General features: G+C 48.4%; 1 protein-coding gene across 4 annotated transcripts in view; it reads right to left on the reverse strand.

Annotated features, from left to right (window-relative positions):
• The window catches only part of LOC104363821 (limbic system associated membrane protein), a 1,022,402-nt gene that overhangs the window by 163,643 nt on the left and 840,386 nt on the right, over window positions 1-18,373 (reverse strand). For all 4 annotated transcript variants that reach the window (XM_042788682.1, XM_033005145.2, XM_033005144.2 and 1 more), the window contains one exon: window positions 5,455-5,687. In XM_042788682.1, coding sequence (XP_042644616.1) covers window positions 5,455-5,687 — 233 coding nt within the window. The remainder of the gene's footprint in view (window positions 1-5,454; window positions 5,688-18,373) is intronic.

Here is an 18,373-nt window from a genome sequence, read left to right on the forward strand (position 1 = left end):
ACAAAGGCAATGCATCATGGAGAAAGGCTACACCCTGTGGTTCTTTTCACACACTAATGCCTATCCATTTGAAAGAAAACTGTAGGATCTGGCCTTTAGCTACTATACATTTGACTTTTGAGTTTGTGATTAGAGCTGGGCAGTAAACAAGAATTCTTCTTTGTGAAAATTTGTTGCTGGCATTTCCAAATTTGTTTTTGTTTTTCCAAAATGACAAAACCCTTTAGATTTTTTTTTCATTAAAGAAATATTAAAATGAGGGAGAGCCCACATTCTTTGAACAGCCAATAACTGGGAATCACAAGAAACGTTAGTGAGCCTGTAGGAGTCCCAGGCTCGAAGCAAAAATGTGATCGTGAGCTCGCCATATCTCAACTGGATGCTCTAGCTTTTAGATAGGCTGTGGCAATGCTATACCTTTTTCTCTTCCCAATTTTGACCAGAAAAAGCACCTCAGACATGTAAAACCTTCTTGATTAAATTTTAATCAAAGCCAAAACCAGTGAAATGTTTTAGTTTCACTGAAGAGCTCCCAACCATTTCCATTCATAATGATGCCTTGCTGTAAAGGCTCTGGACAGCAAATACAGCAACCATCTGCTTGCTCCTACTTGAAAGTTATTCATTTAGCCTGACTTGGACACACCTAAGTCTTTCTTTTAAATCCCATGCCTCCTAATGTGCCTGTGACCCTGACAAGACAAGTAAGGCCTATAGGGATTTCTCCACTGACATTTAATGCCTGAGAAGGGCTTCTCCCTAAAAGAACAAGAACCCAAGGTAACAAAGGGAAAGGGGCAGCCACCATGTCCCCATTACGACTCATTCTCCTGGAACAAGTCACTCAACATATTGGAATGAATGACTAAACATCCCATTTATAAGCCCCTAGAGGACAATAGCACAGTAAAGGAAAAAATAAGCAGTGTACTTTTGGCAAGCACATATCATGTCACCCCAGTCTCACTCCCTTTTTTTGAGGAATATATGGCATAGCAGATAATGGGCGAGCAGTATGTGTGATGAGGTGATATATCTCGACTTCAGAAGGCCCGACAGTCTCTGGAACATGCTAGGATAACATGGTGGATGTTAAATCACCATCAGGATGCTTCAAAGAGCTGCAGTCAACTGATCGCTATCCACCAGGGATAGAGGGTTTAGTGGGTTGCTACTACAGTTCATTATTGTGCCCTGATCTCTTCAATACTTTAATTAACACCTTCATGATGGAACAGAAAGAAGGCACCTGACTTTTGTCAATGACACCAATTTGGGGGCAGTTGCAAGTGCTTTGGAGATCATAAGCAAGCTGAAGAAGTGGTCTCCATGGAGAAACCAACCAGTTGGCATCCAACAACAGCAAGAAAAAAGCACTATGCTCAGGAAGGGGGGAAAAACAATTAATGCTCAAATACAGAAGTGGGGAATGGGCTGCAGATTCTGCTGCAGACCAGTAACAGAGGGTTAGAAAGCAACAGAGAGACTGAATAAGGAAAAGCAATGAGGTGCTTTTATAAAAAAGGTAAATCTCCTCTCACTCTGGGGTTAGGTAAATGCAGCATGATATGCAAAACACAGCTGGTATTTTTATCTGCACAACAGAGTCCTAAACTGGAACTCTTGCTTTGGTTTTGGACAGTACACTTCAGGAAACACGTAGACAAATCAGACAGTAGAGAAATACATATCACATAAGGGTTGGAAAATATGACCTGCGAGAAGTAATGAGCCCGTTAATCTGGACTAGAGAGGTCTGAGACACAGGGATTAATGGGCTTCTAACAGGTAAAAGGTAGTTTTGAGGAAGAGGAGAAGAAATTACCACCATGTGTCTTGGAAGGACCAGAAATAATTGGCAGCAAAATCAATTTGGATCGTATGTTAATAAAAGCTTTCCAAGTGCAAGGAGGGTGAAATAATGGCCATGCACTGGCTATGCAGGCAAAGGATGTCTTCAAAAAACACGTCAGGGGCAGCCACTGTATACCTGATCTTGTCTCACTGCACCGGGAAGGACCAGACCACCTCCTGTGCGTTGTTCCAGCTCTTTGCTCCTCTGAATCAGATACTAACAGAAATATCTGGGGTAGTAAACAGAAAGATTGGCCAGTAGCTGTCACAACTCAGCTAAAGCAGCATGAAATGCTCTGAGTGAAGTGGTGGTTCAGAGCAGCCTCTTCAGGCATTCACCCCAGTGCAGAAAGAGCAGTGTCTGCCTCTGGTAGGAACTGAGCTGGGCTTGGAAAGACAGAAGAGATGACAACACTTACACTAATGAATCTTTTGGCAGTGAATGCCTACTGCTACCAGCAGGGCTGGCTTTAAGTTTGAAAAGAAGGACAGATTTCTGAAGAGGACTTTTTCTGCTTTTAGCTGTCTATCAAGTGGTGATTTTTTTTTTTTTGCTTCAGTGTTGTTCCATTACCTGTCTTTCAGACCCCTGCAATATGCCTCAGCTGAGAGTGATCCTATCAGCAGACATACACACTTAAGAGAGGAAAGGATCAGACCGAGTAGACTGTCTATTCAGGGACTGGTGCTGGCTGACAAGGCAGAATTGGCTCTTCCCTTGGAAATACTAAAGGACATGGGCACAAACGTTAGAGAGGTGATGTCCCTCTTTCCATGATATACTCCTGCAGCTCTGGCCAGCAGAGTTCACTGAGCTCACAACAGGGAAACCTGATTTTCTCAAGGGAGGAAAGGACCTGCTCCTAGAATGCAACTTCATTCACCTGCAGTGGTCTAAACACAGTGAATCCTTAGGGTACACCAAAGCCCATCTATTTCAGCTGGCACTGGGGACGTGGAAGTGGCCTTCTCTAGTTATAAGGGCTGCAACACCACTCCAGTATCTGCCTACCTGTTCGTTAGTCTCTGCTATAGCTATCCCATTTGATCCTAGGGAGAATAGAGGCTGGGTTTTCAAATTGGCTGTACAAATGAGGCAGAGGAGATTAAGGACTTGACTTTGGTATACAGTGCAGTGGGGAGTAGAAATACCTGTGACAGTGCTAAGGGAGCAGAAGGAGAAGCCTGGGCACGGACTTAAGGCAGCTATTGCTGCCAGGGCATGAGCAGCTATCGTTGGGGGATCTTCCACCGACAAACCCAGGCACCACCAGCGTGTGCAAAGCTAGCAGGGAGTCTCTGACCCTGGCTTGTTTCGGTTTCCCTGGGCTTGTTCAAAGGGAATCACTGACCATCATGCCAGGAATCCTCCTGCCAGATTGCCACACAGATCAGTTGACCACCCTGTCATTTACTTTTTCAGAAGCTGTATTTTCTTTTATTGATTCATTTTTACATTTGGGGTGTCCAGAGATTCACATATCTGAGGTTTTAAAATTTACAAACAGAAAGTCAAGAGAAGCAAATAAACTACATTAAATAAATAAAACTAAAAAGCTTAGCAAGACTCAATATCCAAACTCCTCTCATTTGTACAAGGGGCAGACTATTTTTCAGGCAGACAACCTACAAATCTGAGAATAATAATAATCAATATGAGAAAATGATACTCAGAGAAGAAAGGGATTATTTTTAGCATATACTATTTTCTAATGAATTAGGTCTATTAGTTAAAATTATTTTAAATTAATTATTTATTAGTTTTAAACTAATAAAAACATGGTTTAAAATGCTGCATCTAGCTCTTCCAAGTTGTAAAAGATTTTGTATTTGTATTTTCCTTGGTTTGTTTTTTTTTTTTTTAATTTTTACCGGATGAAATTTAGTTTTAGACAAGTCAAAGCTATGAGTTTCACCTAATTACAGGATTACAGGACCTGGGGCTTTAAAAGCAAGCAAGGTATTGCAATGGGTCTTTTGCTAAATCTGTGGCAGGCGTTAAACAAAGATTATCCATAGATACCTCGTTGACAGGCATCCAGAGTTTAGGTGTGCCAAAACCTGAATTTTGTCATCCTCAGAAAGGTGACAAAGCTCAGAGCTGGACATCCACACATTTAGGTGAAAGCTAAGCTAGAGAACTCCATCTTGCTGCTTAGGCCCATATCTACTAGGCACAAATAAAACTAATAATACACGTTTGTGGCTCTAAAATTCATTTGTACCTATATTTTTCTTGACAGGTAAATGGAAATTGTATGCTGTGAGATTTTACCATCAATAATCCCCCCACAGCCGATTAGCTATGCACCGCAATAGCGAGCAGCGAGGCGGGGTTCACCTGCGGGGCTGGCGAGGTTAGTTCACGCCAGCAAAGCCTCAGACAAGCCAGGGCTGCTGCTCTGCCCACTGCCACGTGCCGCTCTTCACGCCGCTGGGGGAGGATTTTGCACGAGGAGACAAACCAGGAGCCTTCTGTCTCACCACACTCGCATGTAAAGCATCCTCTCTGACCGTACGTCCAGACTTCGCCTTGCAGATAAACACTCCGTGTGCTAGCTAGCCCCCGGCTTGCCAAGTAATAGCAGCAAGTGGAAGAGTCCCTTCATGCATGCATCTAGAGCAATTCAAACACCTGCAGGGGGAAATAAAATCTGTAGCCTTTTGGATTACTAGACAGATCAGGAGAAAAAACCAAACTCCTGCCTGAAGGATAATGTAGAAGCTGAACATATCTGTAGTGTGCATTGAGCACATTCATACATACCTATCTATCTAAGCTGCTCCATAAATATTTCAGATAAATAGGCAGATAGACAGAATGACATGAAGATTAAAAGCAAAACAAAACAAAACTGAGTAAACTCGCTCATTTGATATTCTGGTCTGGACAGGATGGAACAAGTAATCTCCATAATGCCCTTACCAGTAATTGGTGAACTCCTTAATGTGTACACAGAGTACGCATTATACCATGTTGTACCATGTGTTATGCCATGAATGCAGGCAGACAGATTGGACAACGGTGGTTCAGATAGCCAGGTTTCCAGTTCCCTATAACACACACAGGAGGAGGGTAGCTAAAAAAAGGAGAGGACAACATAAGGTATGTGGCAGCTACCTCGGATACAAGGAAAATTAATTCCCCAGCCTTGCAAAGAGTTGACAATGGAAGGCTGAAAACCACAGCACAGTAGCTTGTTGACACAAGAAAAAATAAAGGAAATCTGAGGAAGGAGGAGTTGAAGAAACCAGAGGGCTGTCTGGGAAGAGATGAGGCAAACACAATGTTCTGACAAGTGTCATTATAAACAAATGCTTTCCCCTCAGCGCTAGAACAACCAGAGCCAGGAGCCAGGTCTGCATTATACCAGAATATGTCTTGGCATCATTGATGTCCCCTGCTCTGTCACCACTTTTGAAGGGACAGACTGACAGCAGAGTAAAGCCACATTGCACTGCAGTGGAAGGGAACGCTGCTGCTGGCTTCTGTTGTAAACTAAAGGGATGCTACTGACCCCGGGGTTTCTCTAAGAGAGACACAGATCCTTCTGCCCACTGTCCTTCCCTCTTTGCTCTCTTCTCAGACATTTTGCTTACCTTGCACGATCAAATAAACCTGGGAAGTCTTGGGGTGATGCTGTGTCTGCACTGAACACGTATAGGACCCCTCATCGTAGACATCCACTTTCTGGATCCGCAGGCTGTATTCCAGGGGGTTTCTCTTTTCCAGCTCTACTCGAGGGTCCAGGGACCACTTATCCTCTCCAGCAAAAATGATGCCGGAACGGTTTAACCAGGCCACCTTGGAGCTTCTGTCTTCTACATAACACCTGCAGAGGATGAGAAAGGTGAGGAGGAGATTAACAAACCTCTCCATCATCTCCATTTTGTCTGCTCCCTTTACTACTTTGCTCAGAAACTCAGCACACTCCTGCCTTGCCAGGGAACCACAGCATCTCCTCACCGTCGCTGGCCCATGGCCACATACTTTGCAATGATTTTTTGAAGAGTTTCAGGAACCTTTTGGCTCATGAAACTATGGGATTTGGGGTGGCCATGCCTCCTGTTTTTTTCTTCCTTTTGTCTGTGGCCTACATTTGCACCAAAAATTATTTTGGAAGGCCACAAGAGATTCTGGTCACCAAATCCTTTCTAACTCTGAGAATGAGAAAGGTCAGGAGAAGTTCTTCCCATGCTTCTCTCTCATCTTCAAAAGTTAAGTATACAAGAGCATTGCATTCCCAGACCCCTGCCAGTCTGGAGGGTAAAGGTTCAGGGCTCCAGCTTTGTCAGCTCAGCGGCTCAATCCCTCATTTTGAGAGGCACAAGGGGAGGAAGCTATGGTGTATCTCCCCTTTCTGTCCCTCTGGCAAAAAATGGCTTGGTGGAAAGAGGGATTCACTCCTCAAACAACACCTCATTAACACACACAACCCTTGCCGATGCACATCTGCCCGCTTGTGCAGGCAAGTGCAGATTCCAGGCTAAAAAGGAAAGGCAGTTGGGTGTCCCTGCCACCCCTGTGACACATGCAGCATGTTCTGTGAACATCCCAGGTGAGCCAGGAGGAGCAATGACAGCTAGGGGCAGCAGGCAGAAGAGCAGCAGCAGGACCAGCAACTGCCACCTCCCCAGTTGCCAACCGTGCAAAGCAGAGGGCAGACTAACCCTATTGCAACCGCGTGATAAGCATTTTGCTCCTTGACAGAGAGTGTTGAAGGTGCTGTGAAGACAAATGCATTTTGGCCGAGGCACCTGTTCTGTACCACTTCCCACCTCCAGAAGCTGGTTTGCACAGAAGAGAAGTACCAGTGCGAAGGCACACCCCGCTTGCTCTCAGCCATGTCTCATTCCAGAGGTCCAGGGCTGATGAAGACATGGGGACATAACTCCTCTTTCACGCTGGCAGCTGTGTTCTCCAGGGCCATGCTATGACAGGCTGAGAGGGTTTGCACTACAGCAGCTCACAGCCTGCTTGCTCTGCGGATAAATAGGGAAGCTCAGTCTCCAGAGCTGTTGCTCCTTCACCCCTCAGAGCTCTGCCCACGGCCTCCTGGCAGCCAAATAACCCCCCTCCCCACCACTATTCAAGCATGTGTTGTATTTGAGAGAGAAAAGAGAGACGATAAAGATTATCGTTTCAAGATAAGACAAATATTTGACAGTAGGCTTTCATACAGCCTCTTAACACGGGTCAGGCATTTTCCAAGTTCCTCTATTTGAATGCATTTCATTCATGCTGCGTTGCAACTGCCTTGCTATGTGACCCTACCATTACAGCCGGCACCTCTCACCCTCTCCCTTTTGGCACACCCACGGATGCTCTGCGAGATCTTCTGGGGTTACTTGTGGGCAGGAGGAAAGCCAAGCTGTGTGGGCATCAATGGGAGGCGCACCAGGCTTTTGACCAAGCTGGAAGCAGCTCGCTCTGATCCAACAAACATTTGCTTTAGAGACCAGCCCAACAGACCCCGGCCAGCACCGCCGCGGGCCAGCCCCAGGGGAGGGGAGCAGTGGTTTGCCTCTCAGGCCAGAGCCCACCCTCCCGGCCAGGGAGGCACTTGCCCTGAGGTGAGCTCTCGGCTGTGATCTGCGTTGTTTTTAAAGAGCTGCTCTTTGTAAAACACAGAAGTGGGCAGGGGAATTCATGAGCAGCCGCTTACATGTAGAAACCAGCATCACTGCGATGTGGAGGTGCCCCAGTTTGGTTGGCCACCCCGGGCTGGAATCACCAGCAATGGGAGCTGGAAGCAAGGACCCAGGGAGGGCACTGTGCCCCATGGCTGGGAGCAGTAACCCTGCAGGGACACCCAGACTGTCTCCAGAGCCGGCTGCCTTAGGGTCACCCGTCTTCTTGCACACACATTTCTGCATAGGGTCGCAACGGCACCAAGAATCGGGGGTTAGGTCTTTTTTTCAAAAGTGTTCAAAGCCCCTCTCTGCACATTTTGGATTTGTGAAAATCCCAAGGGGGGATGGTGGTGAGAAGCTAAGCAGATTAACAGCTGAAGCTGAAGTCAGTGGGAGCTGAAGTTTCTCAGCCACTTCTGAAAATCCGCCGGCACAGCTATCAGTGCTGCTGGGCACCAGTAGATCCAACGCACAGCACCAGCCCTGCCGGGCTGCTTTCCAGTCCTACACCGCACCCTGTGCCTCTGCTCTGAGGTAGTAAAGATGCCCCTGCAATGTCCCTGGACTCAGTAGCAGCTCAGCAGCATGGTCGGAGCAAAACCTCGTCCTCTTGCTCCTGAGGGGACACACACCCAGGGACCCTCCCTCCTCTCTGCCAAAGAGAAAATGTGTCTCAGAACCTGTCTTACAGCCCCCGAGGCCAGCCCTAGGACAGTGGTCAACAGCTAGTCAGGCAACCTTGCAAGCGCCCCTGAAATAAGTTAGCAGGTGCTACCAAAATAAAGTGAGGTGGGGGAGAGAAAGGAGGAAAATGGGAAGAGTAAGTGAAATGGATTTGAGCTGCTCTGTTCAGCATCCCTGTTCCTCTCAAACCATCAGGAAAAATCAATGTACAAATGTGGATATTCCAAGTCCTGGCACGCTCCAAACATGCATCCACGTGGATGATGCATCTCAGTATGTCTGTCTGCACACACTCACCCTCTTAGTCTGCCAGAGATGCCACCCAGCTGTATGGATCACGCTTTAATAAGGATTTATGGTGATGATTTTCACAGTGTAATAAGTGCTAATTCAATGCTAATAGAATATTAAATGGCATGTTAACTGACATTTTAACTGCAATGCAATAGGAGCATGGCATCAGCAAGATAGCAAATGACTCTTATTGTTCACTAATAATCAATAATCAAGTTCACAGAGACAGTCAAACACTTTTCATTAGGCTTATTGAAAGCATTACCATTAGCGTCAGCGAATGTTAATAAACGATTTGTGATCCATCCATTTTGCTTTTCCTTACAGTTTCAGGTTTAGTTTCTTGACATCTCTGATGCGGCTAACGAGAAGACCAGCTAGTGGTGATGGTCATGCCTTGCACAACCACTGCAGGCACTCAGGAACTATTGCTCTTAGCACCAATTCAAACCACAGACACAGAAGGACAAAAAACTCTTGCTGCCACGCCCCTTTAGCCCTTCTTGCCCTCTCGTAAACAAACAGCAAAGTTTGGCACCTGAGGTTTTTTAGCTGCCTTTCCAGTTCTCACAGAGTGGCTAAGGACCCCGTAACAACCAGCCAGGAGAGGATGGTTGGACGCTGGACGTGGAGAAAGGAACCTGGCCCATCCTCGCACGCCTCCCTCGGCCTCGGTTTCCCCACGTGCAAATGCAGACGACGGGGCTGAGCCGTGCCGCAGCAGGGAGGGCAGGGGGTGACGCTTTCACCGCAGGAGAACACTTTGGGACCTTCAGCAGGAGCCGTTGCCTTGAACGGGAGGGAGGGCTGTCCAACAGCATTCCCAGTCCTGGGATTTCGGGCCGGGAAGGGACATTTGGCAGCACGCAGGCAGGGGGAGGGCAGGAGCTGGAAGCGGGCCCTGCTGCTCCTCCGCTCTCCTCCCACGCCTGCCGGCCGAACGTGCAGCGCTGGGCCAAAGCCGCGCTCCTGCAAACCTGCCTTTGTGGGCTCCGAGGTGAACTCCATCTAGGTAGGGGAGATGTCTTTTTCCCCCCACTTCTTGAAAGCATTTGGGCTTCTTCCTATGGATAGGTGGGAGAGCAAGCAAGGAAGAAGGAGAGGGAGGCTCAGGTGCCCGCGTCTCCTCTCCTGGCGAACGCTAAGGCTGGAGGTCTCACCACCTGCTCTGCCTCGCCCGGATTTTGGTACCTGACCCCCAGCCCAGCAAGCCCTGCTCCTCCTCCCGCCGAGGCACCGCTGTGCAGGACCCTGGTTTCCTCGCACGTCGCCGTAACGCTCATCACAGCTGAGGTTGTGCCTGTCGCTCCAGCAGCTCTGTGCCCTCCCTTCCCTCTGGCGAGCAGGCAGGCACGCTGCGGAGGGGCGGCGTTAGGTCGGAAAGCCCTAGCTCGAGCTCCCCGGGCTGGGTGCACCACTGCCAGAGCGGGGGCTGCATGGTGGGAGGAGGAGGACGACGAGGATGCACAAAAGCTGGGTGTTCAGCAGAGCGCTTCCCGTTCTGCCTCAGAAAAAGCAGCACAGCAGCTACAGCCCTGGGCTACGGAGATGGAGTGGGGGGTATTTTACTGTCTTCGGGGGGGTCTTTTGGGGGTAAATTCAATGGTGTTTGGAAAGGATGGATGATATTTAGAGCCTACAGTGATGAAGAGGCAGGCAGGAAGCCCGGTAGGACCTGGTGAAGCCGCTGTTTAAATGATTACTTTAACATGGCAGGAATTTTACAGCTTTGCTGATGATGTATTGGGTTGCCTTGAACCTGGGATAATTGTTTGGGTTTTTCAAATTGTTGTTGTAATTCCAAATAAATAATTTTTTTTTTACAGCAAGCCCAATCCCAGAGTTGTCTGCCAGAGCTCTGCTAGCGAGAAGAGGCGAGCTGTTAGGATTAATGAAATACGGTGTGCTGCTTCACCAGCAAGCCACAGCTCTTCCCTCATTTGGGGGAAAAGTAAATAAATAGTGTGGTTTTGGACTGCATTATCTGCCCTTTTTCTCCAAAGCACACTGTGGTGACAGCTCTGTGTCATAATTCCCACACTCCTCTTTAATCCTCTTTTCTCCCTTAACCCTTTGATCATCTCTTCTGTCAGACAATCTTTGCAGCAGGCCAAAACTTGGCAGCCTGCAGCACATGCAATTAGGCACCTGAAACCACCCCATTGCACTCGCCGAGGGACACAACCCCCTTTCGCCAGAAGATGTCACAACCCACCCTGGATCAGATCTCCTGCCTTCTCCTTGGCTCTGTGATGAGCCTGCTCTAATCTTGTCACTTCACACACACTGGCGGGATCCAGCTAACAACTTCCCCTGCTGCCCTCTACCCCTGGCAGCAAAATGGCAAAGAGGGAAAAGAGAGAGGGATCAAACACGACTTGTTCGGCACAAAGTAATGTCAGCTCCCAGCTGCCAGCTCTGAACGTGCAAGACAAATTCTCCGTTGTGTTGCAAAGTATGATCCTGGAAAGCTAATGCGGTGGTTAAACACAATACTGCTTGCAGCCTTGTGAGGAAAGCTCAAGAGCAAATCACGCTCGCACTGTTTCGTCTTGTCTCCTCGTGCTCTTCAGCCCTTCCCTGCGTGTCAAGCAAGGACTCGAACACAGCGATGGTGTTCCCCTGCAATCCCCCCCCAGGGATGTGGGCAGCAAGGGCTAAGGACAGATCTTGGGCATGGCAGCCCTGACCCTGCCAAGCAGGGTGCTCGGGGGAGGAGTCCCTGGCAGGCCCCCCAGCGCCGCGGCAGTGCCAGACCCTGCCAGCATTGCAAGAGCAACAGAGCGCTGCCGCTGCAGCAGCCAGCTCCCTTTCCCTGGGGCACAGTCCCCACCAGAGGAGGACACTGGCAGAACACATAGTCCAGAGGAGCGATGTGGGAGCTGTTGGCCCTGGGTGGTTCTCACTGCTCTGGATCAGGCTCTCCTCAGCAGGAGATGATGTACAGAAGACACCTGCAGCTGAACATCACCTCTGCGAAGGCAAGGGCCCCCTAAGTGGATGGCAGTGGGATACTGCATCAACCGAGTGTCTGAAACCTCCTTTCAGTCAAGCACCAAAAACCTCATTTTACCCATTTTGAATACACATGGGCATGAGATTTTGCTCAAACTTTACCTCCTTCTCCTTGCTGCCACTGCTCCTCTCTTTCCCCAGCCTGCTCCAGCCGCTGCTCCTCTCCTGATGCGCCACGGCCAACAGCAGGGTCACTGTTTGAGAGTGAATGCTGTGCCAAAGCAGGATGGATTCCCAAAATGTGGCATAAATAGCTCCTGAGCCACCACTGCCAGCACGATAACATGGGCCCTCAGAGGGATTTAGAAAACTACTGCTTAAAGCCAGTCCTGTGCTGGAAAACTGGCAGGAAGGGGAAACTGCTGCATCTGTTCAGCCCACGCTTTCTTTCAGCCATATTATGCTGTGACCTTGGTTGTCACACCCGTCTGCAGCTCCCTGGGTATCTCAGCACTCAGGTGACAATTTGGGGCCGTCCCACTCCTGGTAGGATGCCTGCACTTCTGCTCATCCTCTCTAGTAAATGGTCACTTTGGGAGCGGGAGCGTGAGGTTAGGACGGGCTCCCTGGGTCAGGGAGCCCTGGCCTCTGCCGGCACGGCCAGCTATACCTTATAATCTTTTTCGGAGATGTACTTCATTCCTACTTAAGCCTAGTGTGTTTGGCTGGGGGTACCCTCCCCCTGCTTCACACGGCAGGCCGTTCAAAGTCTTTCTGCTCAGCTGATTAGAAACTTTTTTTTCTAATTCTAAGTCTAGATTTATTCATGGCTGGTTTATATCCATTCCCTCTCATGCCAACACCATCCTTTAGCTTAAATAGCTCTTCTCTCTCCCGGGTGCTTATCTTCCAGTGTGTTCACAGAGAGCAATCATATTCCTTCTCAGCCTTCATTTTGCTGGGCTCAACAAGCCAAACTCTCCTAGTTTCTTCTTGTATGATAGACTCTCCATTGCCCTAAACATCCCAGTAGCCCTTCTCAGCACCTGCTCCAGTCTGAATTCCTCTTTCATGACCAGAATTCGTACCCAGCTTTCTAGATGAGGACTCCCCAGTGCCTTGTACAGAAACGTTCCTATCTCACTCTCTCTCCCATCAACTCTTTTTAATGAAAGCAAAAAGAATTACAACCAGTGAATATGACTATCAGTGCAGAACTGATCATGTGCTGTGAGCATCCTCATCTCCCAGTCCATGTGATACGCGTGGAAAATGAAACCCAAGGGAATTCACCAAAAATACAGCAGCCTAAAAAGACAGCTAGCTGCATGGGCTCTCACTAGCAGACACACAGCTGGTCTTACATGGGTTTTCTTTCTGTTATAATAACTATTTAAGAGTATAGGTTCTTGTTTGCAGAGAAAAAACAGAAATCAAGCTCCAAATTATAGTAATTGTTATGTCAGTGCTCTCCCAGGGTGGATGTAACTATATCAGAATAAGAGAACTTACACTGGTGTGATTTATTGCCCTTCCCATCTTCTGAGGATCAGTACACCTGCATAAACAACTTCAGTCCACATCCATTCCAGCAGAGGTACCTTCTTAACATTATCAATTCAAACTGCTATGAACGAAGTCATCTCCATCCCATCCACATCCCAGCACAGTTTAAAGCTTCAAAATACAGAAAAAGCCCCAGACCGAGGCCTACCATGGCGGTGCCAGGTTTTCTTATATCCCACAAACGTAGGAAAAAACATCAATTTCTTTACAGCATAGTCAGGAAACCCTTGGGCAGCTCTTTGCCCACTCCAAGGCACATGTCTGGAGCGACTGTCTCCAGTTACAGGGCTCCTGACAGAGGACACTTGCTCCCCACACGTGCACAGAGGGGCTGAACTGCTCTCTGGCTGCAGCCTGCAGAAATGCCAAACGCTCTGACAGTTTGCGGCAGGGTCTTGCACCGAGATCAGTCGGGAGGATGAGATGGCTGAGGAAACAGACCCTGAGCTCCCTCCTTCCCTTTTGGCTTAGCCAAGGACTTGTCAGAAACCTGGCTCTGATCTTGATCCAGCATGATTAGGCGGCGTTCATCAGCTCTTGATCATACGGCCCTAGTTAAATGTCCAACCAGGAATGTACGCCTCGCTCGGCTGTCGGCAGCTTCCCGTAGTGTCATGGGGCTCTGGCACCGTCAAAAGGGGAAACCAGGGGTTAGGAGAGATGATGCATAATGGCAATGGGGGAACACTGACGGATGATCTGCATTTTAGTTGCACTGCACTTACACTAAGGACTCTGCTTTTGCCATCACTAAGACATGGGCTGACATTTTAAAAGTACCCGCGGTCACTTAGGAACTGAAGTTCATTGAAAGACAATAGTAATTAGTCGCTAATGTGAACTGGATATTGGCTTTTATGCCAAATTTGTAAAAGGACTGGAAATCAGACAGCTACTGGCAAGTTTCTGCACCATTAGGACTTTTTTCTGGTTGACGGATACACCCAGAATTAGAACAGAAGAACTAAAAAGGCACCCATATAGACTATCATCCCCTTTATTTTCATTCACAAACTTCAGCACTGGAAATCAGCTATTCCTTCTACCTGTACACCCAGTGCCTTGCAGGTAATTTTCATGCGGTCACCACTAGGTAATTCCAGAAGAACTACTTCCAAATTTTTCCCTTGGATATCTTCTAAAAAAAAAAAAAAAAGTACGTTTCAGAGATGTGATTTCCTCCTCTGACAGGAGGGGAGGGAGGGTTTGGCTGGGAAGTCCACGTGACTCTGTATCTGGTAATTATCCCGCCGCAGAGGCAATCTGAAACGTTCTGTGCTGTCGCGGAGAATGACAGCACCTGGAGCTCCGGCACCCAGATAAAAAGCAGAGAGACAATCGGGCAGATGGAGAAAGGCAATGCTACATCATGGGGTGGCAAGGGGGGAGAGAAAAAGCGGGAGGAGAGGCAAAAGCTGGCAAGAAACATCAAGGCAGCTAGCACAGCTACGGGAGAATGAGATAATGCCACAGATTAGTAATGCAAAGGGCAGCTCTGAAAGAGGGAGAAATAGAGAGAGAAAGAGAGGGCAGCTCAGGAGAGAATGGATGCAGAAGAGGGGCAGTGTGAACACAAGAGGGAATGGGAGAGTGATGCTAGGGAGCTTCAAAGTATTTTGTGTGGTCTCGGGTCCCTTCCTCCTGCCCCAGTCACAGCCTAAAAATGCAGGAGGTATCACCAGAGGCTGTCACAGATTTGCAAATCAGCTCGTCACAGCTGAAAAGAGACGTGGCACTGTAAATAGCACTTTCCAGCTTGTGGATTCCAGTGGTTTTCTCAGGGAGGGGAACTGCAAAACTTGAGATCAAAATAATTAGAACTGGAGCTTTGGGGCACCACCTCATGTATTTTGTACAGTGGAGAGGCGAGAGGGAGGTTCCCCAACTCTCCCTCTCACAGTCGCACATGCAGAGGCACAGGTAAGCCTGCAAAACAGTCCATGTGATTGATGCCGTGGTGCCATGGCCCAATTCCAAAACACAAGGCGCCGTACGTGCCATCCCACGCAGCAACGTGACAGCGTCAGCATGTGCTCTCAGGGCTGCTGCAAACAAGGGGCATACCCACAGGACTGGCAACAGCCTTTGGTGGGCCGGGAAGAGAAGCCTGCCGGGTGGCCTGAAGCCATGTACCACCTCTGGGAAGGTTTCTGACGTGGGCAAATACACCCAAACAGACAATCAGATTAGGGCCAAAGGTTTGTCGGGGACTCGGGTTGGCCACCAGCCTCAACACCTGCTGGGGTAGTGACCCACAGATCTGCGGTAGCAGCACCTCTTCATGGAAGCAGGAGGAACTTAGTGCCCAGATGTCCACACCTGAACATCTGGGGAAGGAAATGGGAACAGTAGCAGCAGCGAATGGGTATCACAGGGCCTGAGCACGGGGCGGCGTGGTCTAGTGACCACCCTCCCATGACTGGTGACAGATGTTTCAAAGAAAGGTGGAACACCTCCTAAAAGGACAATGTAAATCACCATCTAGATAATTTCATGATCCTTCCCATCCATAAAAGCCTATTAATCTAACCCCAAGCAAATATAAACTGGCCTCCTCTCCAAATGACAGCTTGCATTCCACCTTGTAAGTTTGTACTCCGCCTTTCATATCCCCAGGCATTTTTCAACCCCCTGCCCCTTTTTTCTTTTTTTTAAACTCATTAACATCCTCATCTTGGTGATACTTTCTGGCTGAGAATTCCATTAGTTAACCATTAATTGGTACAAGGTTGTGAAAGAATAACAGATTTAAGCGTTATGTGAAACTGACTGGTGTCACCTTTGTTGTGTACGATATGAAATAGTTCCTTCTAATACCTGCAAAGCATGCTACCTGAGACACAGGAATGTGCTTTCTACTTTTTAGACTCTAATGTCCATTTAATCTCATACTGCTCCTTCTCCGAAAGGGAAAAGAGAATACTGCATCTGAATCATTAGCCCTTGTGCTGGAGGGCTGGGAGAGAAGGACCCACACCAAGGAGAAATCAATCTTGAAACTCTTTGGAGAGGCAGATCAGAGTGGGAATGAGAGCAATGTTTGGGAAAATAAGACTGTCCTAGGTTTGAGTGAGTGGTGGGGTTTTTTTGGTAGCAGGGGAGGGGGCTATAGGGGTGGCCCCCTGTGAGAAGCTTCTGGAAGCTCCCCCAGCGCCAAGTCAGCTCCACCTCTGCACCAAAACTGAGCCCATCAGCTGCGCCTCTGCGATAACGTATTTAAGAAGGGACGTGGTGACGAGCAGTTGGACTTGTGAGAAGGAGTTGCTGCAGCTGCATGAACACCAAGGTCAGAGGAGGAACGGAGGAAGAAAGGAGGGGGGAGGTGTGCCGGAGCAGAGACCCCCTGGATCCTGTGGGGAGACGGCAGGGCGGCCCCCCCCACCATCCATGAAGATCTACGGTGGAGCAGACACTGATTTATGGCCTGTATTTCACATGGATGATCAAGGTGCTGTGCCCGAAAAAGGCCGGGGTCTTGTGGGAAAAGGCAGCCCCGCTGCTGTAATTCAGTGCTGGGAGGATTGCAGCATGCGGGGGAGTCCCACGCCGGAGCAGCTCGGGAAGGGCTGCAGCTGTGGGAGGGAATCCAGTCGGAGAAAGTTGGTGACCCACGCTGGAGCACTCTGGGGAATGCTGCGGCCCATGGGAGGGACTCATGTTGGAGAAAGTTTGTGGAGGACTGTCTCCTGTGAAAGGGACCACAATGGAGCAGGGGGAAGAAGTTCCAGAAGCTCCCCCCACCAAAGATGTCAGAAGTGGCGGCACTGAGTGCACCCCCTATTCCCTGCCCCTGCGCCACTGGGGGGAGGAGATAGAGATATTGGGAGCAGAGCTGAGCCTGGGAAGAAGGGAGGGGTGGGGAGAAAGTGTTCTCAAGTGTTGTTGTTAGTGTCTGTAATAAATCCATGTTCTTTTTTTCTTCCCCTAACAAGTCTGCCTTTTGCTCGTGACCATAATGGGTGATTTGCCCTCCTGGTCCTATCTCAAATCCCAAGCCTGTCTCATTTGTCCCTTCTCATTGCTGGAAGAGAAAGGAGGAGTGAGGGGCTGTGTGGTGTTTGGCTGCTGAGCAGGCTCAAACCACAACAAAGACTTAACTTTCCCTTCTTTTCTGAGGTCGTGAAAGTATCCAAGGTGGCTCAGCCAAGTTATCATCGTCCCTTCCAAGCATTGCCCTCAGGCCGCCAGCAGCTGACTCTGAAGGGTGGCATTTCAGGATGAATGAGAAAGTGGGCCCATCCTGCCTGCTCACTCTCAGCTGCTGCATTTCAAGGAAGGACACCTCCTTGATGTGCAAACACTGTAGTTATTATTTACAGCTGACCTTTTCCCTCTCCAGCTCCCGCTGCTGCAGCACTGCTGGTGGAGTCAGGGCTTGTAGAGATTGCGGAGACGATGTGTAGCGAAACATGTTAGCTTCCCTGCCTGTGCCAGAGCCGTCATCAGTGCCACTGTGGATTGAGCTGCACCCGTGCAAGCAACAGTGGGAAATATGAAGAAAAAAGCCTAATGTAGACAAAGCCTTTGAGGAGCTTAACCCCTCTTCCCCTTTTCCATCTCTCTCCCACTTGAAAGCAGAGAACAGCTTCTGAGCAAGACACACAGTCTCATTTCCATATCTAAAGCTAGTCCCAAAATACCATCGTGAAATAATGCTCTCAGAGAGGAGACCAAGAAGCAGATTCCCTTTGAGAGATTCTGCTGCTTCTCTTTTTAATTCCACCCAAAAACAACTGCCACCAAATACCGAGTGCGCACCTGGACTGGTGCAGTCAATCCAAGGCACCTTGTTACCGGAACGATATGGGGAAATTGGAGGGAATTCAGAGGCAAGCAACAACAAAATCCATCAAGGGCTGGAAAGGGATCAGCATCTAAGGAAAGCTTAAAAACATTAAATATGTATAACGTGACTAAGAGAGGACTTAAAAGAGACATGTTGACAAGCTATACCTCTTTGAAAGCTGAAAGCACTAAGGGAAGAGAGGAATTATTTAGCAAGATGTGTAGGGGTCTAGAAAGGAGTAACAGGTCAGAAAAAGAAGAGAAGTAAGTCTATTCAAACTTGAGGAAAAACTTATTGTCATCTACAAGTGCTAGTCTTGTGAAGAGTCTCCCAGGGAAAGCAAGGAAGCCCCTGTTGTTTCAGATGTTTCAAACAAAGCTGGGCTGAGGACCAGAGGATGTTTAAGCTGTGCAGGGAACAACTGCAGGAAGAACGAGTTGCAATGACCTGGTCTTACTACTTTTACCACCTACCTGGCAGCGTTCAGCAATATGTCAGAAGACAACTCCTCTTGCAAGTTTCTTTCAGATGAAGAGATTTTTTTAGCTATTTTCAATTCACATCCAACTAAATATTTCTTGGCAAGACTTCAGACCTCCA

The sequence above is a fragment of the Tyto alba genome, unplaced genomic scaffold, assembly GCF_018691265.1.
Source record: "Tyto alba isolate M040663 unplaced genomic scaffold, T.alba_DEE_v4.0 Super-Scaffold_14, whole genome shotgun sequence".
Classification (NCBI taxonomy): domain Eukaryota; kingdom Metazoa; phylum Chordata; class Aves; order Strigiformes; family Tytonidae; genus Tyto; species Tyto alba.